The following is a 27629-nucleotide window of genomic DNA, read 5'->3' on the forward strand; positions in this document are numbered from 1 at the left end:
CTGCTGCACAGCTACTATTCACAGATGCTCCAGCGTGTCATTCTGGCTTAGATGTGAAAGAATGCATAAACAGCTAAACATAAGAAAAGACAGTAGCATGCCACGTCTCAGTCTCCCATCTGCTGTCTGGGTACCCTGATAACACTCCCTCTGTAGCATCTATTAAAGTGGATGAGATCGCCATGGTAACCGCCATATCCTGGGATGTGAGTTTTACACTTACACTGCCTCAAAAGGTACCATTTTGTCACATTAATATGGCTTTCTCTTATGACTCGTAGTTTTGAGGCAATGCATACTGTGCAGATAAATGCTTTTAGGTCAGTAGGAAGGGAAGGAGATCATACATACACTTTTCCTTAGATTTTAGGTATTATTGACAATGGTTATCATTTACATTTCCATGTACATGACAAATAATTTGACAGTATTTTGTAAACGGATGACAATCATGGCACAAGAGGAACACAATCAAATTGAAAACATTTTAAGGCAAGTCATGTTCTATGCAACTTTATACTTCTTTTCATTGTACATTTATACAAGTGTCCAGGTTATTTCAATAGTTGTTCTGCTTGCGTTTTTTTAACATTATGCACGTCATGCTCAATGCATGACAATGTCAATGACAACACATAAATCATGTTAATTTTATTTTATAATTTGAGCATCGGTTTGTCTGGGGACGATCTAAACATCTATAACTATGAAAGTGTTTCTGCTGCAGTATTATGGAAACCAGTGAATTCTGTAGTATGAGAAAGTATAGAAAATGACCTCTGACTGTATAATAAAAGCATGCAGTGAATCCCCAGAAGTGCTGACCTAAAATGTTTAGTCAAAAACTGCAACCAAATATGAAAATACCAACATGCTGGCAATATAATCAAAGAAATAGATTTTCAAATGAATATTAGTTCTAAAATTATTAGTATACACCTAAACAAATACAGCAGTAATCATTCAATCTCATATGCCTGTATGATCTTTTAAAAGGAGAAAGGAATGTCAAAATTGTGAATGTTCTTTAACGGAGCACTTATTTAAAAATTAAGTGCACTTATCAGGCAGATCACATGCTGGAGCAGTTCATCTTGTTTGGACATTGTTGGCCAGAACAAGTTTACACTCCATACAAACAATAAAAAGATAACAGTGAGAAAGATGAGCCTCTAAAACATTCACTTCTTCACATCGAAATAAATGTAGATGACCAACCATTTATTGATTTATTTGGATGATCTCATAAGGAATGTACTTTTTAAAAAGCACATTACAAAAACATATATTCACACAAAAAAAATTAAACCAAAATAAACTAAAATATTTTGAAAAATCACCAGCATATTTGTTGTGCAAATCAAATGGGAGAAAAATGCTAAATGAGGTATAGATGCTCTGCGACTGTGATTCAGTTGATTATCATCAGATATCAGCAAAACTCCTGCAGCAAGGGAGGTCTAAAACATCCTCATACATGCTTCATAAAACCCTCACCACTCCAAGATAAATTATATAAATGACTACAATATTATTTTGAGACTATGAACAATATGCACTTTGCTTGTGTGTTACTTCTGGTCTGAAAAGCTGAAACTTTGGATACTTCTCAACTTCAGTCCTGTGAACCCACCCTCCAGAATGTTTCAGATATCTCTCTATTTAACTAACTAACAAGCTGATGGGTTAATATTGGTGTTTTAATCAGTGAGAGACATCTAAAACATTCTGATAGATGAGTCCCGAAGACTGAAGTCACTGAAAAAACACTGCCTTAAAGGGATAGTTCACCCAAAAATGAAAATTCTGTCATCTTTTACTCACCCGCATGTTGTTCCAAACCCATTAGACTTTTGTATATCTTCTGAAAACAAATGAAGATATTTTTTGATTAAATCTGAGATATTTCTGTCCCTCTGTTGACAGCTACACAATTACCACTTTAACGTTTCAAAAAGTTCATAAAGAGATCGTAAAACTATCCATATGAATTAAGCGGTTTAGTCCAAAATTTATGAAGAGACTCAATCGCTTTATGTATTTGATGAGCAGATTTAATTTAGGCTTTTACTCACATTTAAACATTGATCAGCAAACATAAACAGAAGCTCAACCGAACCTGCTTGACACACGAGAACAAACCTCATTGGTTGCTGCGTAACACATGAGAATGAACTTCATTGGTTCTCGCACGTGAAGCAAACATGCTTGAGCTTCCGTTTATCATAACTGATGTGTGAGTTGATGAATGTTTATGTGTGAATAAAAGCCTAAATTAAGTCTGTCAACAGAAAATTTGGACTAAACCACTCAATTCATATGGATTAGTTTTACGATCTCTTTATTAACTTTTTGAAGCGTCAAAGTGTCAGTTGTGTCGCAGCCTATGTGGGCTCAGATTTCATCAGAAATATCTTAATTTGAGTTACGAAGATGAACGAAAGTCTTACAGGTTTGGGATGACATGATGGCGAGTAATTAATGACAGAATTTTTATTTTGGGGTGAACTAAAACTTTAAAGGATGCCATTTTAGGGAAAAAAAGGGGCAAGCATGATAATAATGTGAGAATGAAAGAAAACGAGTGTACTGTTTTTTATAACATTAAGCACAGTTTAAAAAATGACCACTGTCTCAGTGTCTAAAATCATGATTTTAATGCATTCCTCGCTATTCTGTCCTTTTCCAGAAAACACCTAAAAGGGTTTAATGCGAGAAGCTCATTGCATTGATTCTCAACAAACAGCGCTCTATTGTCTCATCTGGAGTTAGAGTTGTTCTCCGGGAGTTTTTGGAGGGTTTGACAGAGCTTGACAGCAGGCGTTGAATCTTGTTTTGAGGTTATAGCTAACGGATGATGTCCAGGTAATGCATGTCAGTGTAGAGCGCATTGACCAGCAGGGTCAAAAGGCTGTTGCTGTCACGCAGACAGTGGTGTGGGTACTTGATGAACTGACAGGCCTGGTTCACAGACACATGCAGCTCTGAATACTGCTTATTACTCAGCATCGCCTCCAGTGCAGATAAGGCCTGAAGACAGAGTAAACATTCAAGGTACAGAACAATACCATTTGTTTGAACTATAACAAATAATCATCAAATATCTAAAACATATCCCCATCTAACCATCAGAAAGCCACACAACACTTGTTTAAACGTTCTAAATTTCCCTAAAAACAGAAAATATTATATTATATTTCTGTCATGACAACTCTCTGAGAGATTGGCATGGTAATGGTAATAAATACAGCTATGTTAATGTATTTGGTCTTGGCTGAATAGATCTGTTACGCTGAGAGTACTGAGACTTGCTACTGCCAATACATTCACAGACATTGCTGTGAGCACATGCTGCTTCTGCACATGTAACATATACATGAATAACCCCCGTAGCAGAAATCAACCTGATGCACAAATTTTGACATCTTGCCAGTTGATTGCGTCAGACTTTTATCCCTTTCCCTGGAAACACTTACCTGTTGGGCTTTAGCTGAGAGTTGCAGGTCCGTGCCCGGATGAAGACGCAGCTGATTCTCTGAGGGCACCTGAACCAGGAGAAATGCTGACATGCTGCGCGCCACAACCCGAAACCTGAAATACACAGTACAGTAAGAAATTAAATTGTGAGGCATGCAATTCACACAATTCAACTTTCATGAGCTTTAATGGAGAGCAGTTACCTTTTACTTTTAATTTTGTCAAACCAAAATTCTACTTCTAACTCTAAAACTTCTCTCACCTGCTAGAAAGGGGCGATTTCCTCCCAAGGCCGATGGCTCCCAGAATGCCTGAGTTCAGTCTTTCTTCACCAAGCTGGGCCAGACGGTTCTGGAACGCCATTAAGGTGAGAATCAGAGTGTCAAGTGTGCAGGTGTCCTCTTGGTCCACCTGGATCTGCAGAAGCTCCAAGAATTTATGCCACCATAAAAACAGCTTTGCCTCATCAGCTGGACCACTGCAGGAACAGACGACACACTCACTTAGGTCATGAATACAAGGCTATCTGCAGGGGTTTTAAACATATATTTAATCATTAATATTATTTTGTAATCAATCGTATTGGGGGGGGGGGGGGGGTTGTTTATGGTAACATCTTAAACTATAAAATGACTGTAAAAAAAATATTTAAACTTCAGTTTATATAATACAACTGTATAGAAACAAGTTTTATAAAATTATAAACCTCACATTCCGCCTTTAACCCATTTTTGTTTTAAAGAAAAGGGAAGTCAAAATGATAAATATAATGATTGCATATAATATATATTACATATATTATTCTACCTTTTTTGAATGCAGATTTGCCTCTTATCGATCCTCCGGTTAACATTTACCACACTGTGTGCTGATCTTAAATTTGATTTAAAAAACTAAGACTTTTTAAGGACATGAGGGGACCCTGAAATAGTCCCACAATAAGCGCTTAAGGTACAAGGGAAGTCATTTACTAACTCTGCAATCCTACACTGCTTCCAGTCAGGTTTTCTGCATGCGTCCTTCAAGATGTGAAAGAACACAATGCCACTATATGTGATAAAGTGCATGTTACCTAGGGAAGACCTGACTGATCCACGTGTTGAGCAGCACTAAGGTCCTCTTCTCATTCAGGAGGGTTTGCTCTAGGTTGAGCCTCTGGAGGATGTAGACGTACAGTGTGAGGTAACTTCCCAGGCTCAGGCTTTCCTGGATGAAGTCCTCAACAGTCAGCTCAGGAACCTGAAGAGAGACCAGGATGGGCCCCCAACCAGAGTACTGATCAGCACACCCACCTGAGAGAAACACACAAGATACTAGTAGAAGATGTGGACAGTTTTATAAGAAACTAAAACTAACTGAACTCTTTAATGGTACTGTAATAGAAAAACATGCAAATGTTTTGATTCAGGTTTGCTTTTATGGTCCTAATATAGTGATTAGGGAGAGGAATAATTCCTAAAGGCTTACGCAGACAGACCATTTTAAAATCTGTGACTAAGCCCAGAACAAGTACGAGCTATTATTACCGTCAGTGAAGTAGGAGAGAATACAGGCCTCAGTGGTGTGTGTCATATGACGCACTGAGGCCAGGCATCTGCACGCAGCGGTTAGCAGAGGGAGAACCAAAGGACCCCGAGCTCGCTTTTCCACCCAGGAGTGGAGTTTAGTCCCGAGTCCCTCTGCTGTAGACATGCCAGCTTCATTCAGAAGAGTGAGCATCTCAGCAAACAGACTGCAGGTGGCCATGTGCCGCTGCTGGAGGTCTGTCTCTGAATGCGAGGATGAAACGCATTAAGATCAGTTCAGCCTGTTATGTGTTCCAGCTTTCTGCAGATATAAGCAGCTCAACTGTTTTCAACATGGGCAATAAGAAATGTTTCTTGAGCACAAAATCGGCATATTAGATAACATTTTTGAAGGATCACGTGACACTCAAGACTGGGGTAATGCCGAAAATTCCGATTTGTCATCACAAAATCATTTAAAACTGTAATGATGTTTGACAATACAACAGTTTTGTTTTTTTATCAAATAAATACTGCTTTGGTGAGCATAAGAGACTCTTACCGACACCAAACTTCGTAACTGTTGTGTAGCTTGTTAAAATAAGCCTTGGGATGTAAGATAATTGAATAAATGCTAGAAATCACCAAAATTGACACACTAGATTAATATAAATCTTTGTCAAATTTGACCAAGGATTCTCCATTTTATACACCCTATATTATTCAGACTTAAACTCTCAGGCTTCAGACAGGGAGTAAACTTTTTGTAGTCTAAACAGCATATTTAACACAATAAATAAATAAATAAATAAAATACATTTGTATTTGGTTTGAAATTCAAATAAAATCAGATTTTTGGAAATGCGTTTCAGTTTGAATGGTAAAATCGTGAAAGTGAACAGACACTAGGGCTAATTCAGAGATTACTGCACAAATTCTATGTACATACATATATGCTGGAAATATAAGCATTAAGCAATATAGCATTCTCTAGCATGCCAAATAGAGTTAATTGGCGTACTCAAGCATACACACTAGTAGATCATTTTTCAAAAGTTTTTGGCAAGAGCTGCATTCATAATGCACAGTAGTGCCTATCTCTGTCTGAGTACACTTGTTTCTTACTTTTTTCCCCCAATCTGGGGATTGTGCAAATGCCTATGTCATTTACTATGGCAACCGATTCACTGTGTAATGAATGAAAAAACTGATCTGATTGTCATCTTCTAAATGACAGTACAATAAATCAATCTAAAAGACTGGATCTGAAAAACAATCCAGAACTGTGTGCAGTGTGAACAGCCGCACTTCTGAGGCAAACAACTGCTTGTATTCCTATACGACCCAGTGGTACAGAGAACTACAAATTATGCTTATGCAGTATTCTGGAGTCACCTGCTTAGGGACGTAGCAAGAAAATGAATGTGAAATAGCAATGAAACTTTCTCCTCACCAGGAGGGTTGAAAATGACAATGTACTCCAGTAATTTCTCCATTTCTGTCTCCAGAGATGCAAGACTGATGTGCCCATTTTGATCCAGAGAGGTCAGGAACTGCACCATTAGATGGAGGAAGGCTTGGCACTTTAAAGTCATGTCCTAACAGACACAAAACACACAGCAGCAGCACATCATGATCCAGTAAAGATGTAGTTATACGTTTCACTAATGTACAGTGTGCAAACATGGATTTGACAATAATGTGTCATCTAACCTTATGATGTAACCCTTGTGTGGTCGGCCCAAATCCAGCAGCCATTCTAAGCAATCTGATGATTTGTTGTGAAGAAGTGTCATTACTGAGAACAAGGGATGCTGGGTAATGTGTGCTAACATAGCGCATAACATTTTGATAAGAAGGAAAATCCACTAGGTGCCAAGGCAGAGAAGCTGATTGGTCCAGAAGAGTGACGACAGAAGACTCCTGTAGAAGTAAACCACATTACATTAACCACTAATAGGGACCATTGAAGATGATTAGGGTAAACAGGTGACCACTCACAGGTTTGCTGAGATCCTCTTTGGCCAGAAACACCATCAGGAAGAGGACAGAGACCACCATCGTCTGAGCTGAGGGGTTCAGCTGGGGGCTGAGAGAGTCATTCAATACACTGAACCAGTTCACCTCACACAGCAGCTCTCCCATAAACAGGAAACAACTCTTTGGACTTCCCCGCTCCACCTGAACATCATGAAATTAAATGATTGACAATGATCTATTAAAGTATCTAGTTTGTATGAGTGAGCCTGTTGAAACCTTAGAAGGGTTAACCCACCATCTTCACCAAATTATTTGTCAAACTACCTTAGAAGTTACCAAACGTTTATAGACTACCGTTCAGAAGTTTGGGGTCAGTATAATAAAAAAAATTTAAGGAAAGAAATGAATACTTTTCAGCAAAAATGCATTAAATTGATCAAAAGTGACTGTAAATACTTTCATAATGTTATAAAAGATTCCATTTCAAATAAATGCTGTGCTTCTGAACTTTCATAAACAAGAAATGTTTCTTGAGCAGCAAATCATCATATTAGAATGACAAGAATAAGAAACATTTAAAAATGTATTAAAACAGAAAACCGCTATTTTAAATTATAATACTATCTCACAATAATGATTTTACTGTAGTTTTTTTAATCAAATACATGTAACCTTGGTGAGCAAAAGAGACTTATGACATAAGAGACTCCAAATGTCTGAATGGTAGTGTGTGTGTGAGTCTAGATAGTTTTAAAACATCACACAACACTTCTCAAAATTCTAGAGACCCTCAACCAAGCTCAAGTAATACATGAGATTTTAAAGTCTCTCACATTGAAGAACTGGTTCATTAGCGTCTGATCTGGATGCAGGTCCTTCCATGGCAAACGGCTGTACTCCGTGTGATAGGTGTACAGCAGGTACTCTGGCATCTTGGGAGATGTGCAGGTCTCACAGTAATGCATGAGATGAAGCCACAGAGCTCCTCTTTGTCCTGGCAACAAGCGATCTGCAACCACAACATGGATTTAAAAATGTATTCGGATCACGTGAAATTTCATCTGAACATGTATTTGAACAGTAAAAAATATATAATTGAGCAGAAAAACGGCTGAATGAATCATGACTTGTGTGTTTTTCTGTTCTCTGAGGATGTTTACCTTTGAATTTTTCATGTAAAGTCTCCACCAAGCAGACATATAAGCTCACTAAGCTCGTTGCAGCTGCGGCATCAGATTCAAGCCATGGAGAACAGCGGGGATGACTGTGACATACACAAGAGAGTTTTACTCATCACTTCTGTCATCAGTGTTATTATAACCAAACCACTGAGCCACATCAAAGCATACCTAGTGTTGTCAGTTTCAAGGACCAGAATCCATGGTTTAAAGAGTTTGGCCATTTTTGCATGTAGGTTCTCAAGAGCTACATTAAGGAGAAAAGGATATAATATTAAAAGATTTGATTGTACAAATAGTTACTATGCACATCATGCATTTTATTTATTTTGAATTCTATTTCTGTATTTATTTGATCAAAGTATCAGAAAAACAATAATATTGTGAATTATCATTACAATTTAAAATAACTGTTTTCTATTTTAATACATTTTAAAAAGTAATTTATTCCATTCATGAAAAAGCTGAATTTCCAGCATCTTCAGTGTCACATGATCCTTCAGAAATCATTTTAATATACAAACATTCCTTATTTTTATTATATTTTTTATCAATGTTGAAAACTGTTGTACTGCATATTATTTTTGTGGAAACAAGTGCTACTTTTCTTTTTAGAATTCTTTGATGAATATTATAATTTATTTGAAATAGAAATCTTTTATAACATTATAAATGTCTTTGCGGTTACTTTTGATCAATTTAATATGTCCATGATGAATAAAAGTATTAATCAAATTTGTAAAAATGATTACACCCCAACATTTTGAACGATAGTGTATTTCTATATCTATATAGTTGCAAAGCATAACAAAGAAATATAAATTTCTACCTTTGACCAGTCTTGGACTTCCTACTGGTTCTTTGCTGCAATTGTTTAATTCCAGATAAATGACGTAGGTAATCAGATCTTCACAAAACACCTTGACTTCCTCAATGTACGGCGCCCATTTTGAGAGAAGACCAAAGCTCCTGAAGTCCGCATTAGACAGACGGAGCTTCAGGAAGAACTTTGAGAGCCATTCGATTGTTTCATCCACCTAAAAAAACATATTATTGTAATGCTCTGCTTCAGTTTGAAGTATTTAACACAAATAGAGTATGCCAGTTTAAATATGTTTTGTATATGTCAAAGAAACTAAGAGTGTTTTGTGTTACCTGTTGAGGAGAAAGAAGGATGGAGCGGGGTTTGTTTGTCTTCATCTTAGGATGAGGAGAACAGCCCAGGACTCTTAGTGAAGTTCTCCAACAGTCGGGACTGAGAAGCTGCTCAGAAGAGCCTGCAGGAAAGTGAACAATGTCCATTTTTCCAAGGAGAAATTGCATTTTTTAAAATTATTTAAAGTACATTTTCAATTAGAGCAAACTCTTCATATGTAATCTTTGACGTTTACATTTAATGTTTATGAATTATAAAAAGAAACAAGGTGAAAGCAGGACACTTAGTCACATGAAAAACTACTATGACAGAAATCCATAGATAATCAAATCTACAAATGCAGGTCTGGACTGATATATACTTAGTCTACATACATGTATACATATGCATATGCATATGATTTAGCAAATAATATTTTGCAACAAAAATTTTATACTACTAAATAAAATCGCAAAAATTAATGATTGTGACCCGAAAATCTGAGGTTTGCAAGTATATTCAAATAAAATAACTGTTTGTCTGAGATGATTAAATGAGAGAATACAACATAGACCCAACCAAATCCAAAAAACTAATTTGTCTAGGTCAAAGAAAAAGAAAGTCATACTCTGCATGAGCAGACGGAGGAAGTCACTATAGTGGTCTGGAAACTGGTAAAGCAGCAGTTCAGTCCAGTGCTTGCAGAAGATGTTGAAAGGCATGAGGACTTCTGCCTCAGGTTCCAGCCCACAGATGCACAGAGCCTGATGGATGATTGCCATCAGCCGGCTACGCTCAGAGAACAGAGGCTGCGTCGCCGACAGCCACTGAGTCAAGTCAAACTAGAAGCACAGAACAGATTATTATATGCAAACATGAGCTGCATATTCAAGAGCAAAAAGTAGAGCAATCAAAGTCTCAGAGGGCCACAGGAAGAATCCAGCAGAAATCTTATACAATTAAATGAGACTGTTTTGATGCACCCACTATTTCTGCACAAAAACGGGAATAGTTTGGGAATGTGCTAACCAATTCCTGTTAAAGGATATGACAGTGCTACTCCACATAATTATGAACAAAACATTGATTCCTCCAAATGGAGCAGGACATTTTTTTTTTTTTTTAACAAATTTTTGTATCACATAATAGTTTCAAATGCAACTTGTCTGACAAACACTGAAAGCATAATTCAATAAAGACTAATTACTTTTGTGAGGAGCATGAATATGACATCACCGCTGTCTATGTGAAGGGTGTTGACCACTTCCTCGTACAGAGAGACCAGCTCTGCAGGGGAGGCGTTTGGGGTGAAGTACGGTGACAGCAGGTTACATAGGTGTCTGTTGAGCAGGATGGTCTTTAGCATGTGTTTACATTCTGATCGGACGTCCCGGATGAAAACCTATAGTAAAAGTCACAATTTATATAGTCTGTATTACATAAAATAGGTAAGACAGAGCTGTAAACTTTGAGAAACTTTGAGAAGTGATTCACGTGAAAAAAGAACATTTAAATAAAACATAATTTGAGAAAACATCCTCAAGTTATGAAATTAAGACTAAAATAATGTAACAAGGTTCTCCTGAAAACGATACCTGACCCAGGATCTCAATACAGGACGTGAAGAACTGGCGAGTGGGTGGATGTCTCTGTGTGTCCTCACAAACAAAGGACACTATCTGGTAGAATGCAGCGATGCCCACTTTCAGTATGCCAGGGGATGCATTTAGTTTGTAAACATTAACCAAAGCCCTAAACAAGAAAATGTGATGTTTACATTTAGTGACACAAATTTAGAAAGCGTAGAAAATGAGTTGAGTGGCTACTGACGTGATAAAGTTCTCGATGTGCACGGCCGCCTCAGCCAGACTTTGAGGAGGAGCTTTGATTCCATCAGCCTGTAGCCGTTTAATATCACTCTTCAGGCACTGGATCTGATTCTGCACTGGATCCAGTTTGTGCATGGTTGAGTACTGCAACAAACAATGAAAGGGAGAGAAAGCTCATGAAAATGTAGGATTTTTGGGGCAGTTGCCAAAATTGTTTTTAATATTGATACAAAGAGAAGACAAGATTATTTAGGGAGAGAATGGATTTGGACACAGGCTGGATTTGAACATCCTAGTTTACAGTGGGTCTGGAACATGCTTGAGAAAACTGGAAGGCCATGGCTGCAACAGGTGGATATTACATTTGTTTGTGACAAATCCAAAAATGACAACATAAAAGTTATTTTAGTACTATTTATATATTACTATACATTTATTTTTATACTTTCAGTTTTCATTTTAGTTTGAGTAATTATGTGCTTTTAATTTATGTGCTTTTGTCATTTTTTTTTACTTTTAGTTTATTTAGATATATAAAATAAATAAAAATAATAATTATATATATATGTGAAGAGTTCAGATGCCTCTAAGTGCCATCTAAAATTTTCTTCTAGAATGATAATTTTTATCAAGCTTGTATATTTAAGTTCATTAATTTTACTTAAATTACAATTAATATGTAATTTTCATTGCCATTTAAGTTAAATTACTGAACTTAAATATACGAGCTTGAAAAAAATGATTATTCTAGAAGAAAATTTCAGATGACAGAGGCTTTTGGAGGCTTTTTCTCAAGGCTTTTTTTGGAGACAGAGGCTTTTGCATCTGAACTCTTCATTACATATATACATATATATATATATATATATATTTAGTAAAAAAAAAAAAAAAAAAAAAAAAAAGTCATCATGGACCCGCTCCATCATTCAAGGACACCTATTGGCGTGGATGTATGCAGCTGTAGGTAGATGTGGCATGGCGTGGAGTTTTCAGTTACCATTGCCATTGTAGAAATATGCTAATTGCAGTCAGTCATGATTAATTAATTACACAATCAAACGTGTCCAATAATATGGTGGTCACCACGATAAAGTGTTCAGTGGGTCATGTGATTTCAACATGGCACACAGTTGAGTGTGCAAGCCTTTCAAAGTTTGCTCCTTTGGCCGTAAGCTAGTGGATTTTGTTTGAGCGCTCAAGTCACTCGCACATGTGCTGTTGTATGCGCACCGTCCGCACCGTCCACAAAAATTGGGCTGCATGCAGATGGGGTGTGCGGACGACCGCGGACCCTCCTGATGACGAAATTATGTCATGCGAAAGGTGCATAGACGTGGATGCTTCAGTTGTGTTTTGTGTTGGAGGAGCTGAACTCTGCAGGAAGTTAGATCTCCAAGAACAGGATTAGGCACCCCTGCCATCATTTTTTTTTTAAATTTGGCTTCTTAATATGACTAAAGTTTTCATCTCATGTGAGTGTACATCATTTTAAAGGGGTGATAAAACAGAGTTTTTTTTTCCTTGAGCTTTTGATATATAAAAGGTCATCATACTATAAGAATATCCTACAAGTTTCAGAACTGAAAACATCCTTGTTTGTCCAATAAAAGCTTTTATTGACACCAGGCACAGGTGACACAATGACAGGTTTTTCAAAGTGGAGATCTATGACGTCAAAGGGCATCAAACACCGAACAACGCCTACTTCAACACTGCCTGTTTAGCCCCGCCCACCGATTCACGCATTACATGCAATAGCTAAATAACATAGGCCTACGAGGTGATAATTGCTAAACCGGATCGAGCTACCAAGCAATAAACATGCCGTTTACGAAATACACAGGATCAACAGACGGTATGTCATCTGCTCAGTGCTCATCACGGCAACCTTTCATGTGATGGAATAGATTTAAATATAATGCTTTAAACAATATTCTTCACGATTTGTTAATCTCGATAGTTGTAATAGTAAAAACGTAGTTTTTCGAGAGAGTTCCACATGTAATGCTAGCCATTTCACATGCAAACATGTAAGCCAATCACAGCAGTGGGCGTTTATACTGAAGCCTCACAGTAGACACGCCCCTGTTGATGTAAAAATCATACTAACATTATAAGGGCACCCCAGGCAACATTATAAAATAATAAAACAATCCAGTTCATGACCCCTTCAAATATAGTTTCAAATGTACAAATTTCTTTATATGTAACACATTTTAATGAGGTAAAAAAGTACACCTTACAAATAGCACAGACCAGAAGTCCCGAAATAACAGATATATGTGTTCACCTTAACAGTGACATGTGCAGGTCCCTGGCAGGGCTGTCCACCTTTGCCACGGCACTCTAACTGCATTGAGAGCTGGTCTTCTCGGTTTATGTAGAGCTGAGGCAACACCTCCAACAGTTCACTGTCTAGAGCGACCTGCTGCGTCTCCCGGACCGTTGCCAACCTGAGAAGAGGACACAGTCATGATTTACAACATAATTCAGCAATACAGCTTATCATTGAGTAATTTGAGCAGCTCCAGTTATTACTCACTGGACACTTAATCTTAAGTGTATCTTAAGTGAGTTTTGACATTATCAGCCAATAAATGCTTCAAAACGACTAAGTAAGTGCTCATGTATTGAGTCTTACTTGGCTTGATGTTGGAGCTTAGCAAGGTCTTCCTGAATTAAGGCAGTTGAAATTTTCTCATCAGACAGACTCTCAGTGGGAATGTCAGGCACTGGAGCTTTCATAGGCATGAGCAACAGCGCCCCCTGGGGGGCAACATGCTTTCTCAGGTTAGAGAGAATACGTTCCCTTGCTGCAAAAGAATAGTTGAGGAATATATTATTTATTGAAAAAGGCACAAAATGCTGTTCAATTAATCTGTCCAGCAAACTGTGACATAAGCTCCACATATCCAACAGCAAAAACAACTTTTTATTATACAAAACTATAACTTGAATATGTTGAAAAAGGGCTTGTTGTGACAAATGCATTTTTTAAAATTTAAACATGCCTGATGCATACAACATTAGCATTCCCTCATATTTTGACTTATAAAGCAGAGAGTCCAGATATCATAATTTGGTTATTAGTGGAAAGTGGGCTCAGTACCGGCCAGAGGATTGATGAAGTCAATAAAGTTGGAGGAGTTGGTGTTCTGGGAAAGTGCAGGTTCACTCTTGACCTTTGACCACAGACTGAGCACTTCCTGCAGCTCATGCTGGACTCGCTCAATGTCCATATGCTCCATCCACACCTCCTTAAGATGAATTGACAAAGACCTGGCTTCAATTTATTTTTCATAATGTTTTGTGTCAATTCAGTTTTTGCTGTATATTTGATCAAATAAATGCAGTTTTGGTTATTTTATATTTAAATTGGAACTTCCAATTTAAATATAAAATAACCAAAACTGCATTTATTTGATCATTGAGTAAGGGATTATTTTAAATAACATTTTTATTCAAAATAATCTACTAAATCCGTTTGATGGTTCAAAGTCCTTTTAAACACCAAAGCATAGGTTTGAACAAATCCTCACCTGCTGGCGCTGCATGATTTTGGCTAGGCGATGGGTATCATACTGCTTTGGCAAAGAGGGCAAGAAAATGTCCTGCTTCTGAAGGTTTTCATCATCCAACCACAAAGCAAACACAGTGAAGAGCCTGAACAATAAGAGTTTGACATTTAAAACGTTTTATTTTCTATTCTAAAATTATGGTTGAATGGTACGGCTTCTATTTACAAATAATGAAATCTAAAATGGTCACACTTTATATTGTAACTCAACATAAATGAAAAACATAGCAGGACTCACAGCTTGGAAACAATATAAAGTTTCTTTCTGATGTCAGAATCATTCAACACTCAATAGGACATTCAACTCAACAGTGAACAGAATAATGGATGTTGAGAGAATAAAACACTGGACATTACCGCACGAGCTCAGTGTGCAGCTCAGGAGAGGTCATGTACTGGGTGATGGGCGTCCCGGGGGTGAGCAAACCATCACTGGATTCACCTTTCGAGAAGGGCACTTTCAGAGCCTTGCTAGCAGCATGGTGGAAGTCAGACACCTCAACCAGCCGCTGTCTGAGGCTCTTCAGCAAGGAGTGATGGGTCGCACTATGGAAATAACACCTCCCAATACAACCTTTCACCTCCAGCCTGACGATGCCAAATAAAACAACAGAGACAAGGGTTCGGAAATACCCATAATCATACAAACTGTACCACATATGCAGTTCACAACTCTATATATTATACATTACTTTAAGTAATGTAAAAAGTAAAGTATACAGTCATCTGGTCATTACTGCAAATTAAAACCCCAAGTGGGTCACAGCATTATAAAAATAATAAATGCATAAAATATTGATTTGAGCTGAAATTATTTCATTATGTTAAAGGAAAAAGACTTTGAAATGCATTTCAGAGAGCAATATAATAAAATGGACATTTTCCAGGTACAAAATAATCTTATATTGACAAACACAGGAAGTGAAATGCATCTGTGACATTGTACAACACATAATAGACAAAAGAGTTATGTTAGTGAAAAAGCTTCATGAGAACATTAATCTCATGAGTCAGAAGGAAAGAGGAACAGTGTCAGTTGAATACAGCATGTACTTTGAATCCAACATGCATTATGTGACAACTAGACTTAAGTGAACTGAAATAGCATGGTGATATGTAAAGTTTGGAAGTCTTCACTTTAAGGAGCCAGATCATTTAAAACTTAGCAAAACAAACAATAGGTACAATAACAGTCATCTAAAAACGATAGAAAGCCTCCATGTTTAACGTACCCAAACTCTGGTCCAGGTTGACGGAGGTAAAGTTGGAAGAATTTCTGCCACACTAAAGGCAAGAGTGGATGATCTGCAGGGGTAGCTAAAGCTTGTTGAGCCCAGCGATAGATCATCAACCTCTGCAGGGACGGGACGACCTGAAGCTTGAGGCGCACCTGGGCTTTCTGACAAAACGAAAACAAATGGGCTAATAAAATGTATGTTTATTGCATTAATGTACAAAAACGTTTACAGGGATCTCAAACCAATTAACCGATGCATATCTATTATCTTTCCAGTCATTAATGATTAATGGATACTTTTTTTTAACCAATAAGATCCTCAATGAAATAAGTAGGGGAACAATGGATATGAGTTTGGGGAGTTTCCTCACATCAAAAATATTCCATCCATCACCATGTCCCCTTTGATTAACAAAGGAATGATGTTTCAAGTTGGCAAGTTTTACTCTAAATTTTTGAAGGGGTCCTATTATGCCGTTTGATGAAGTCTTGATTTTGTTTTTGGGGTGTACTAGAATGTATTCATGCTTAATTGTTCAAAAAACTAATTATTTCTCACATATTTTACATTATTACAGCACCTATCTCCCCAGTCTGTCTCGAACACGCCGATTTCGATGAAGCCCCTTCCTCCGAAATATGAAATGTGTTGTGATTGGCAGGGCTTACAAAGAGAAAACAAATGGTTTTCGTTTTCGTTATGTCTCGCCACTCCATGCAAGCTCTACTCTAGTGTAAATACTGAGGATGGCGTCAATTTCAAACCACTTCGAGCCCGTTTCAGAGTGGTGTTTTTTTTGTAATTTTCTTATACATTATAGATATGATGTTATCCACCATTTAATCATGATATTTGTTGGAAAACTAAGGTAATACAAACAGTAATCTATCACAAATATATGGTTAATTTTCCTAGGGAGTGGTGAATCGTCTTACAAAAGAGAGAGCTTACAAAAGAAACAGAAACAGAAAGTTGTTCTCCATAAAATGTGCAGCACACAGATAAACGTTGGGGTTATAATGTTTAATGTTAAGTGTCACTCTTGTCTAGCGCAGCTCAGCCAGGCATCGTCCCCTTTTTTGCATATTCCGTGGGCACAAATTATTTAAATTAGTAACATTGTGACTTCATAAGATCTGGAAAAATCGTGTTGTAGTCAATACGAGCCGTTCTTTGTTAGTTCTTGAAAAGTGAATTGTGCTAAATATCTCACTTTAGAGTGGACTTTGAGCTTTGTAACCTAGCAGATCTATTTTATGCTCAAACAGCAACATTACACACTAACTAAAGTTGAAAATGTGGAAAAGCATAATAGGACAATTATGTTGAACAATTTAAACAATTTTCAATTCCCTGATAATTTCAGGTGTGCTCAAAACACTCTCTTTGATGTGACTGCACATGTAAATTGTACTTAAGAGGAGAAGGTTGAAGCAGAACCAAAGTGTACCTTCAGAGCCTGATCTGGTGTGCAAGCAGAGTTTGAGAGGAGCTCATGCTCCACGCAACGGCGCAGCTGAGAATCTTCCTCAAACATTGTCTCCATGTTTAGGACCAACCAAGCAAACCACACCTTGAGACAAAATAAAAAGAGGGTCATGATGACTAACGGAGAGGAACATGATGACTAAGGGTGCTTTCACACTTGGTTCAATTTCGTGGTCCAAACCAGAGTTCGATTGATTAGTAATTAGTGATCGATCAAGTAATTAGATCAAGATGTGCCGTATAAGTAATATCCTGCACATACCTCTCCTGTGAGAGAATTGCCCTCAATGAAGGATGGAGTAACATTTCCTGCCACTATCCAGCCCATTAGAGATGAGAGCAAACCTTTGTCTCCATGATAACCTAATGCACTCTAAAAGGGAAATCCAAAAAAACACCATACAAAACCATGACTGTCAATCATTTGCTTTAATTGACCCATTTGTTAGAAGGCGGCTATTTAAACATCAGCCAAGAATGAAAAACCTTGTGTTGTTGGTAGAGAAGTTTCTGGAGACATTCCTCTTGTTGGTGGAGAAATGCAGCACGGCACAGGTGGTCCAGAAGGTAGAGAACAGCTCTGTCTCGATGCCAGAGGTTCTGTTGGGTCAAAACCTGAAGCCAGAACTCAAGAACAGCTACTGCACCAACACGCCCGGGCCTGGAGCTCTCCAGAATATGAGCCTGCAGGACAATAAGATCTTCTCATGAGCCATAAAGATTTTTAAGGTTTTGTATTTAAAATGTTAATTATTTGTATGTATACACTACCGTTCTAAAGTTTGGTGTCAGATGTTTTTGAAAGAAATTCATATTTTTATTCAGCAAAGATGCATCAAATAGATCAAAAGTGACAGTAAAGACATTAATAAAGTTAAGAAATATATATGTATTTTAAAAATTTTGTTCTTTTGAAATTTCTATTCATCAAAGAATCCTGAAAAAAAAAACACCCACAGAAGAGAGGGGTGGGGCCAAGCTGTTTTTGAGGAGGTAAAAGGGTGTTGTTTTACACAACCATTGAGGAATTTTAACCAAAGTATGTTACAAACTTTACATGAAGATCCTAAAGAATCATACCAACTTGTGGAAAATGCGCATCCGTTGACCCCTTTAAAATTGAAAACAGTTACTTTAAATTCTGATAATATTTCCACAATATTTCTAAGCGACTCCTTTCAAAAACATTAAAGAATCTTACAGACATCAAACATTTGAACGGCACTATATATTTTTCAATGGGGGAAAAAAAGAGCAACAAGTGTCCAGTATACATGGATAATCAACACAAAATCCTACCTGGATCACACTGTTGAGGAGTTTTATGTTCTCACATGTATAGGTGCCAATCAGATGCTGGGCCACCTTCTGTGTGACCTGCTGGGTCACACCCTGAGTGCCACTATCCAGCTGCAAGAAGAGCTGGATACAGCTCAGAAACCTGATCGATATTAGAAGGAAAGCATTGGTATTTCTTACATAACTACAGCATTATTATGTCATTATTTATAAGGTACAGTAAATAAGCACATTGCCAAGGGTGCAGTAAAGTCTGACAGCAAGTGAAACATATTTAAGCATAAATGTTCTTAACTGTTCATTCTTGAGCAGATAGAACTGGCAGTGGTAGACCAGAGGAAGGATGTTTTCCAGTATATGCACTACAGCTTTGAGATGACGGGACTGAACCAGAGTCTTCAGCAGAGATATTCCATCACTGCAAAGCTTCTCCAAACTGTCATGAAAAACATTTCAAATTAATTCATGTTACTAGACTTGGATTTTCATCCAGCCTGGAATATGTTACTAATGATGAATCAGTCAGTCGATGGTCACTATACTTCTGTTTGAAACAAGAGTTGTAATATTCCTTCCAAACCTGTGACCAATGGTTGTCATGTCAATAGCCAGAAAACAGCCAATAGGGATGCCCGCTTTGACTGCCTTGAAAACAGGGTGCATGATGGGAGAGTCTGTGATCTCAGGCACACTGGGGGCGCTGGAAGAGGGAAGCGGGCACCAGGCATCCTGAGGACTTCTTTCATTGGCATGGAGCTTTAGCCTCAGAACCAGGTCCCAGGCCCACTGGTTAAAGGAGGATTCTAGTGTCTGGCCAAGCCGCACCACGTTAGCCAGGTAAGACACCTGCAGAAAGTTATCACGCAGCAAATGTATAACATTCTTTAAAGGGGAAATTGTTAACTATCTAAGTGGGTGATTCAACTTTTGGCTATTATTTCTAATGATAAATGGAGGTGAACCAGTGCAAACTACATATTTAACATAGACTGATATGGTCTGCATTAGTCCCCAAAAACAAAGCCATAAAATGTACAACAAATTTATTTTTAAAACTGTTGAGGAAGCTTATTAATCTGCCGTAGTCAATGAATGACAATCAGTGTTGATAATAGGCATGATATGTATCCACCTTATTTCATACCTGTTTGATGCCTTCTGATAATATGCCACCATATGGCTTGTCTGTGAGATATTTTTGATATGCCTCAATCCCCAACAGGGCGACTTCATTATGCAAAGACGCTGGTAAAATAAGGCAACCATTCTGTGGACAAGACAGACAGTTGCATTAACACTTTATAAAAAACACAAAATAGCATAGAAACTGGACACATTTTATGATGATAAATCAGTACTTATGTTTCAATAATCATAGCTGAGACTCACAGGCTGAAATCCCCAGTTGAGGCCCTCTAGTATGATGCAGGCTAATCTGTTCTCCACAGCAGAGAGACTGAAGTTCAACAGCCAATCTCGGATCAACCCCACCTCAGCTTGAGCTGGCATCCACAAGTGCAGGGGCAACTCCTTGAACAGGTAGAGTGACACCTGGACAGGTAATCATAATTATCAGTATTTGCTGATATAAAAGACATGTTTGTGGCAGATGAGTAAATCATTGAATAGACAATACAAAAATGTATCTTTAGATCCTGTATTTTGTTCTGTTCTTTCTACAGTAGCTGTTCTGAATGCATATTTAGTAGTGTTACATGCTCAATTGTCAATCTTTATAAGTTTCTCTGATCATCCAGTTACTACAGAAATCAGAAATGAAGTTCTTGTGTTTTTGAAGAATCACTCACCATGCCCACTTTCTCTATGGTCTCTTTCAGTCTCTCCAACAACACAGAGATTATGTGAGGGTGAGCAGTTGCTACAGCCGCCAACAACTCCCGCCCAACTTTAGAGAATATCTCACGGGTGGCGATACAAACATAGGACACCTCGAGCAAAGAGTAATCACACATTTATTGCATTTATACCACCTTGATGATGTCATGATAATATGTTGTTTTTGTGCTTCAGTAAAATGTTGGGGGGGAAAGTCAAATCACCTCATATATGTCTAGCACTATGTTCCTGACAAACTCAGGGTCTACGTCGGTGCGTCTGGGCTGGGCCATGTGTGCAAACGTCGTCAACAGGCATATTCCATCCGAGCTGTTAATCCCAGACAGCCAGAGCTGAAACTTTTCCTGATGGCTTGGTTCTGGACATACAAAAACACACAATAAGTGTTTTTTCTCTAAACCAGGGGACAGTGACCCACTAGAAGGCATCAGCACACTTCCAAAAGGGGGCCACAAATGGCTTAACATGGAGCTTTAAACTAGTAAACTATTCTCTTGTGTTTTTCTAGCATCAGATGTGCTTGGCATCTCACCTTTGAGTCCCCGGATACAGTCCTCAGCACTCAGGCTACAGCTGAGCTTCTCCAGACCATCCATCTCTGCACACTGCATAATGTAGAAGATCTTCCACAGCATGCAGCTGGATAACGTGCCATACGGCATCTCAGACATGAACAGCCATATGCCCAGTCTGTAAACCAATAGTTAGTTAAATAGACATTATTAGACATTAAATCGAGTTCATAGAATAATAGCATTATTCTATACCTCTTGGCCTTGAGCACATGAAGCACTGCTCTCAGGAAGAGATGGTCAAACTCCACCTGCAGCTTCTCCATTGAAAACGACTGTTCCTGCATTGTGGTTCTACTCACACCTGTCAGGCTGATGTACTGCGCCCAGTGGTCACTGACATAACAGAGTGTCATCCTAGAATGGGGAAAAGAACATGGACAAAGTCAGTACTTATTAAAAGACTACATGTCAACTATATAAGAATGAAAAATACCTGAACACCTGACTGAAAACCTGCTAAATAATTTCTAATAACAATTTGTAATTATTTATAAAAATAATAAATATAGCTGCAAGCAGCAATTATTGGGGCCAAGCACAGAAAGAAACAATGAGACATGCAACCATGACTGGAAGCTTCAGAAAAACTCCAACAATAAGATGTTTTTAGATTATTTTAGTCAAAATGACAAAAAAAAAAAAAAAATCACAAATACAATCACATGTAATATGATTAAATTGCTTATCACTTTTGACCAATAGGTGGTACTGTTACCAAATTGATGTTGTGTGGTCATTGTGAGCAGTGACGCATACAAAGTTTTGTGTCAATATGGCAAAGCGTTGCAGTGTTACAGCCTCAGAATCAGCGTGGTACCATGCCATTAAATTAGTTGATGTGTTATTCGAGAACAGTTTGGTCAATCAAAAAGCTTCTAATAACTTGGTCGGCATGGTCTGAACTGAAGATGATGAGTCAATTTAGGTGAAAATAGGACCAACTGTTCGAAAAAGCAGGTTTACTTAAATTTGAGTAAAACTTAAATTTAGCAGACAACAAGTTTGACCAAATATGGGATCATTGTCTAAAATGGCTGTGGTTAATGTTCAGACTCTCCTCTATCAGTGTACCAAATTTCACAACGTTTTACCATACACTTCTATGGGCTGCCATACAATTCCAGAGCATAATAATAATAATAATAATAATAAGAAGAAGAAGACTAACGATTACAATAGGTGCCAATGCACCTTTGGTGCTTGGCCCCTAATAACACCATAAACTAGTATCAGATTATAAATTAAAATTGGATTTGGAAAATATGGAATTGGAAAATATGGAATTGGAAAATATGGATTAAAATAGGATTATTTAAGTATGAAAGCGTTACTGTATATAGTATGAAATGAAAAACTGAACTGAATTAATAAAGCTTACGTACCGAATCATGTAACCAATCCTCTTCACAAATTGGCGATAACGTGCCCTGTTGTAGGTCTGCAAGCCAACAGCAAGCAGTTCGACCAGCGAAGAGGCAAATGCAAATATCTTCATCATCTTTTGACTGGTGGTGGCTTGAGGCTGATAGTCCTCTATTGGCAAGAGACACATTTAACAGGTCAACTTATTAAATCGGTATGGAAAATGTCAACTCTAATATACAAATAACTTTCTATAGTTCTAAGTCTTAAGGGAAATACAAGCCATAAGCTTTTTCCATTTCGTATCCCCAATATATAAACAAAAATGGACTTTTTCCATTCTATGGAAAGTCATACATGTTTGAAATCACATGAGGGTGAGAAAATGATGACAGAATTAGCATTTCTGTGTGAACTATCTTTTTCATAGCAAGTGAATACTATACAATCTACGGACCAATTAATGAGGAGAAACAGACATACACTAAATATTGCATGGCTGTCCCAGCTCATTTATGAGATATGAAGAGAGTCTCACCTTTAGAGCAGATCCCCAGTAAGCGTTTGAAGAGCTCATCAAAGGGAAACTGAGAGAACAGAGAAACCAGATCATCCTCAGACAGCAGCAACCAGCTTGTTTCTGGATCTTCATCCTGAGAGAGTTCACAAGAGTGGTTTTGTTGGTACTTGGATAAGAGACACAAAATAATGGCACTTTCGGCCTGTGCTAACAGAAGTCAAGTCTGATCAGAAGTTAATGCAATATAATATATAATTGATTCCTGATGTCAATATATGCAGTGAGGTCAAAAGGTCTGAAACCATTAGCAAAGAAATTGTAAAAATGTCTGTTTATCATTTTTAATAATTTAATACAAATCAGCATAACAGAATGAGTTCAGACATTCTCTTATAAAGCACTGACAGGGGCTGAGCAGAAATTTTCATTTTCGGTTTCATGATGGACTTCCTCCTCACCTCCTCTCCACCCTCATCCACTAGAGTCCAGTTACCAGATGCAGGTCCTGTAATACTGTTGTTGCCCTTCACGTCACTGGGCTTCATGTGTCCGAGGAAGTCTGCACGGTGCCTGCATGTCACACAAATCTCCATATTCAATTAAATGAATAATGCAAAGCCAAATTCTGTATCAAGTTTGTGCTTTTAGTTACAGTTTTAAACAAAAGAAGCAGCTTTTCAAGCTGTAACTGTAACAATGGCGATAATACAGACAATAATACAGATGATGTGTAAAAAAAATTAAATGGATCAGCTCAATTTCCAGTAAAGCTAATCTTTACCTCGCTGGAGACATGAGGATAGCCAGAGCCTGCATGAAATGATACACTCCAGACGGGTTATCCAATACTTTGATCTATTGAAGGAAAGTGGATGCAATGACTATTAGAAGAAAAGCAGATATTTGAGATTTTTTATATGTATATTTTTAGATTTCCCTGTTAAGATTGTTTACAGCTGATCTGACATCAAGGCTCTGCTTCAGTACCTGTAGGAATGGCACAGCCCATTTCCCCACACCTGCCGGGCAGCAGAGCAGGTGGTTTAGGATGAACAGATGATCTCCTCTTGAACCAACCTGATGCAGTACAGACACCTGGATGGAAAAAAAGCTTTTATGTTTCATCATAGGTCATGAAAACCAGATCTTATAACCAAGATAATTTTAACTCTGGAGTAACGTAAGGGTATGAGTATAATCAGATAAGCTTGAATGTAATAAATTAAAGGACATCAGAATAATTGCTATTTATAGATACCAATATTTTATATGAATGTAATATTACAAATAATTTGTAGCTATTTTTTTCAGAATTTTCTCATGAATATAGTAAGACTTTCTTATATTATGATCTCATGTTATCTTGACATTTTTTCAGTTCTTTAGCTGGTGTTTGAGGGTCTTTACCAGCCTCTGAAGCCAGAGATGGATGTCAGCCTGAAACTGAGAATCATCTAGGACCCGTCGGGTGAAAATAAACAGCACACTGATGCTCTCCTTCAGCGATTGCAAAGAGGACAGCTGAGACTTTGGACTCACTAAGAAGTTCAATACAAAAAACAATAGACAGCATGCCATTCAAAATAACAGAAATAACCACTTTCAGCTGTAATCCTATGCTTTTTTTGTAATGCTCATTAAGACCAGACATAATAATACAGAAGTAAAACAGTTGTCAGTTCTGGTCATCCAATCTTTGGATAAAAGTGTCTGCTAAAATACACAAACAGTGAACAAGCAAAATCCAACAAGGATTGCATCAAATATGCCTCAATTATCAAAAAATGTTTTTACATTTACCATATTGATTTTTTTGTCAACACCAGTGTAACTGAGTAAATATTTATGTTGTTAGTCATGGTACTCCTTATCAAACGGTGTAAGTTAACCAATTATTTGTGTCTAATGTACCGTCTAAACTTATCAGTGTGAACTTGCCTGTGCTTGTATCTTGCACAGCCACACTTTTGGTGGCGGGGTTACTGCTGAGCAAGCGGTAGAGATAAGACTCCACTTGCAGACGGGACAGGATGGAGGTGTATGAGTGCAGGGCCACTGTCTGATGGAGTATTTCTGCTTTTGTAGAAAACAGATGCTTCAGCTCAGCTAATGCCGTCTCGTTCAGAGTCACCTGCTGGTAGCAGTGGTAGCCAAACACCTTGGTCTGGTCCGCACATACACCCTGTAAAGCAAACAGGTGTTTGTGATCAATAAAATAGACCAATGCAGTGTATTTTTATGGCAAGGCATGGCTGTGACTTAAACAAACAGCTGGGTTTACAGTTTTGATAAGGACACACTATAAAACTTAATTAGACTGGAGATCATGCTACCAGTCAGCAAAAAAATAAACATTCAGCTGATCAGGGTTGTGTGCATTTATTCAGAATTGCATTGAATCCATTCCTGAATTTGAAATAAAATAGAATTGAGGTAGAAAACATGATGCAGAATCACAATTTTAAAACAATTATGTATTATTTTTTTGGTTTGTCTTGAAATGTTAAGGTTTATTGGCAATAAGATAGATAGATAGATAGATAGATAGATAGATAGATAGATAGATAGATAGATAGATAGATAGATAGATAGATAGATAGATAGATAGATAGATAGATAGATAGAGATGACTCGCCTGTAATGAAAGCCTTTCATCTTTGAAGCTCCACATGCGATTCTGCACATTCTTGCAGTCTGAGTTAGCAGCCTGCAGTTCAGTCTGGGCCTGGGTCAGCTGTTTACGGCACCTCCAGTAGCTCAGCAGCAGCTCGTACAGCTCATGTCCCTCTTGGTGGGCCAGACTCTGGAACTCGGCTTCATGGAGCTCCACGTTTTCCAGCCAGGAACCGGGTTCCCATGTCCGTAGCTGCTCGCTACTGAAGGGCTTAACGGACTGACAGGTCCTGGGAAGCTCTGGATAAAGCCTCTCCCTGGGCTTCTCCACGTCAGCGACCTTCACAGGGACCAAGCTGGGCGGGGAGGATTCCTGGTTAGCCAGAGGCAGAACAGCTGGAGCTACTCGTCGCTCAGAAGCCACCGGCATAAAGGAAGTATCTAACAGGCCATAGGCGATAGAGTATGAGTCTTCCGAGAGCTGAGGCTCAGAGCAGGAAGCTGGGATAGACGGATATATAGAAGGGACACTAAATGGTTCAAATTTAGCACTAAGAGGTTTGGGTTCACTTTGGCTGTACTGAGTGGGTGCCAAAACTTGGTCCACCCAAGGTGCCGTGTCTTGTGACGGCGATTCATGCTCTTTGTCTTCATGGCAGGACGGTTTCTTCACTATTTCAGTCGTATCAGACAAGAGAACTTGGTCCTTTTGAGCTTTGTCATTATGGTCTAGTGAGGTCTGTGTGGCGGGTGGGTTCAGATCAGAGGCAGGAGGCACATGAGAAAGGCTGAGAGGGACATCAGTGAACTCAGGAGCCGGCGCTGGCTCATTAAGTTCTCTAGAAGGTCCAGAGGACTGTCTAACACTCTCTAACTGTCTCTCCTTTTTGACCTGTTAATGAAGAATAACTATTTTTAGGATTATGAGATAAACTTAAATCAAGATTTTAAGTGTCAACCTAAAGATTAGTTAGATAAATATTATAGGAGGGTTTTCACCTGTGGCTTCCCACTGGATTTGGACTTTGATTTTTTGGGTCTTACAGCCTCCATCTCCACACCGGTCTCCACATGATCGTTATAAAATTACTCCATTCCTCTACAGGACCCTGTAGCACACAAGTCATATATTATGTTTAAAGGGACAATTCACACAAAAATATTTAAACTTTACAACATGATCTCCTCACCCTCATAACGTCACAAACCTGCATGACTTAGTTTCTGGCTGTGGAACACAAAATTAGATGCTTTTCAGAATGACAGTCTCTGCTAACTTTCACTTTTGTTGCATGAAGAGAAAATACAATGAAAGAGCAAGGTGACTGAGAGACTATTCACTGAGAGATTTTGTTTCACTGAAGTCACATGGGTTGTAACAACATGAGGATAATCACAACTACATTTCGATGGAACTACAATAGCCTACAATTAAAATACAACAGAAAACGAAACCAAAAATGTAAGAGCGTAAATTCTGGCGGTACGAGCTTCTACCTTCCATATTATTATTATCTAACCAACTGAAGTCAACTGACAACGGCAGAACATTGGTGAACCCGTGCAGTAGTTCACATTCAGCTGATTCAACGCTATTTCTATTCTTAGCAGTGAATAAATTAGTTGTTACTTCCACGAACGAGGCTACTATTTCTAGTAAAAAGTAAACATAGACAGATACATCACAGGATTGCAGGGAGGAGCGGATCAACCAACATAACAATCCCTGCTAACATGGATAATTCGTTCTACAATAACGTTACACAACAAAATAATCTCGTGTGAAAGGAAGATTATTATAACTCACCTACGTGATATTACTCTTATAAACAGCAGCTGTCAGTCAGTCATAAAGATTTGGCGGAGCTGTCAGTTCTTGGATTGTTTTGTTCCTGGACGCTATCGCAATACAGAGATCACGTGCCCCTCTACCCTCAAATGGTGAGCCGGAAGGGACAAAACGCGAAGAACTTATGAGCCACGGTACGAAAATTGA

General features: G+C 38.1%; 1 protein-coding gene across 4 annotated transcripts; it reads right to left on the bottom strand.

Annotated features, from left to right (window-relative positions):
• epg5 (ectopic P-granules autophagy protein 5 homolog (C. elegans)) lies at nucleotides 1-27542 on the bottom strand. Of its 4 annotated transcripts, XM_079608771.1 has the most exons (46): nucleotides 27441-27532; nucleotides 26824-26861; nucleotides 26633-26742; nucleotides 25656-26525; nucleotides 24959-25202; nucleotides 24428-24558; nucleotides 24008-24115; nucleotides 23802-23875; nucleotides 23479-23590; nucleotides 23039-23153; nucleotides 22521-22671; nucleotides 21331-21492; nucleotides 21096-21253; nucleotides 20767-20921; nucleotides 20515-20655; nucleotides 20096-20257; nucleotides 19851-19973; nucleotides 19287-19552; nucleotides 19002-19142; nucleotides 18707-18848; nucleotides 17894-18091; nucleotides 17670-17780; nucleotides 17370-17492; nucleotides 15914-16080; nucleotides 15039-15269; nucleotides 14644-14767; nucleotides 14214-14361; nucleotides 13746-13917; nucleotides 13395-13557; nucleotides 11106-11248; nucleotides 10871-11027; nucleotides 10483-10677; nucleotides 9904-10117; nucleotides 9296-9417; nucleotides 8970-9177; nucleotides 8312-8387; nucleotides 8123-8226; nucleotides 7796-7971; nucleotides 6984-7163; nucleotides 6696-6905; nucleotides 6436-6580; nucleotides 5004-5246; nucleotides 4550-4769; nucleotides 3740-3955; nucleotides 3477-3591; nucleotides 1-3030 (listed from the first exon to the last, which is right to left on the bottom strand). In XM_079608771.1, exons 3-46 carry the CDS (start codon nucleotides 26684-26686, stop codon nucleotides 2848-2850), a joined length of 7653 nt encoding a protein of 2550 aa, XP_079464897.1. In that variant the 5' UTR covers nucleotides 26687-26742; nucleotides 26824-26861; nucleotides 27441-27532; the 3' UTR covers nucleotides 1-2847. The 4 variants fall into 4 exon arrangements, with proteins under 4 accessions (XP_079464897.1, XP_079464896.1, XP_079464899.1 ...); XM_079608770.1 differs by lacking the exon at nucleotides 26824-26861 and having other exon boundaries at nucleotides 27441-27542; XM_079608773.1 differs by lacking the exon at nucleotides 26824-26861 and having other exon boundaries at nucleotides 27445-27462.
• Between the last annotated feature and the right edge of the window lie 87 nt (nucleotides 27543-27629).

The sequence above is a fragment of the Phoxinus phoxinus genome (genome assembly GCF_949152265.1).
Source record: "Phoxinus phoxinus genome assembly, chromosome: 3".
Lineage (NCBI taxonomy): Eukaryota > Metazoa > Chordata > Actinopteri > Cypriniformes > Leuciscidae > Phoxinus > Phoxinus phoxinus.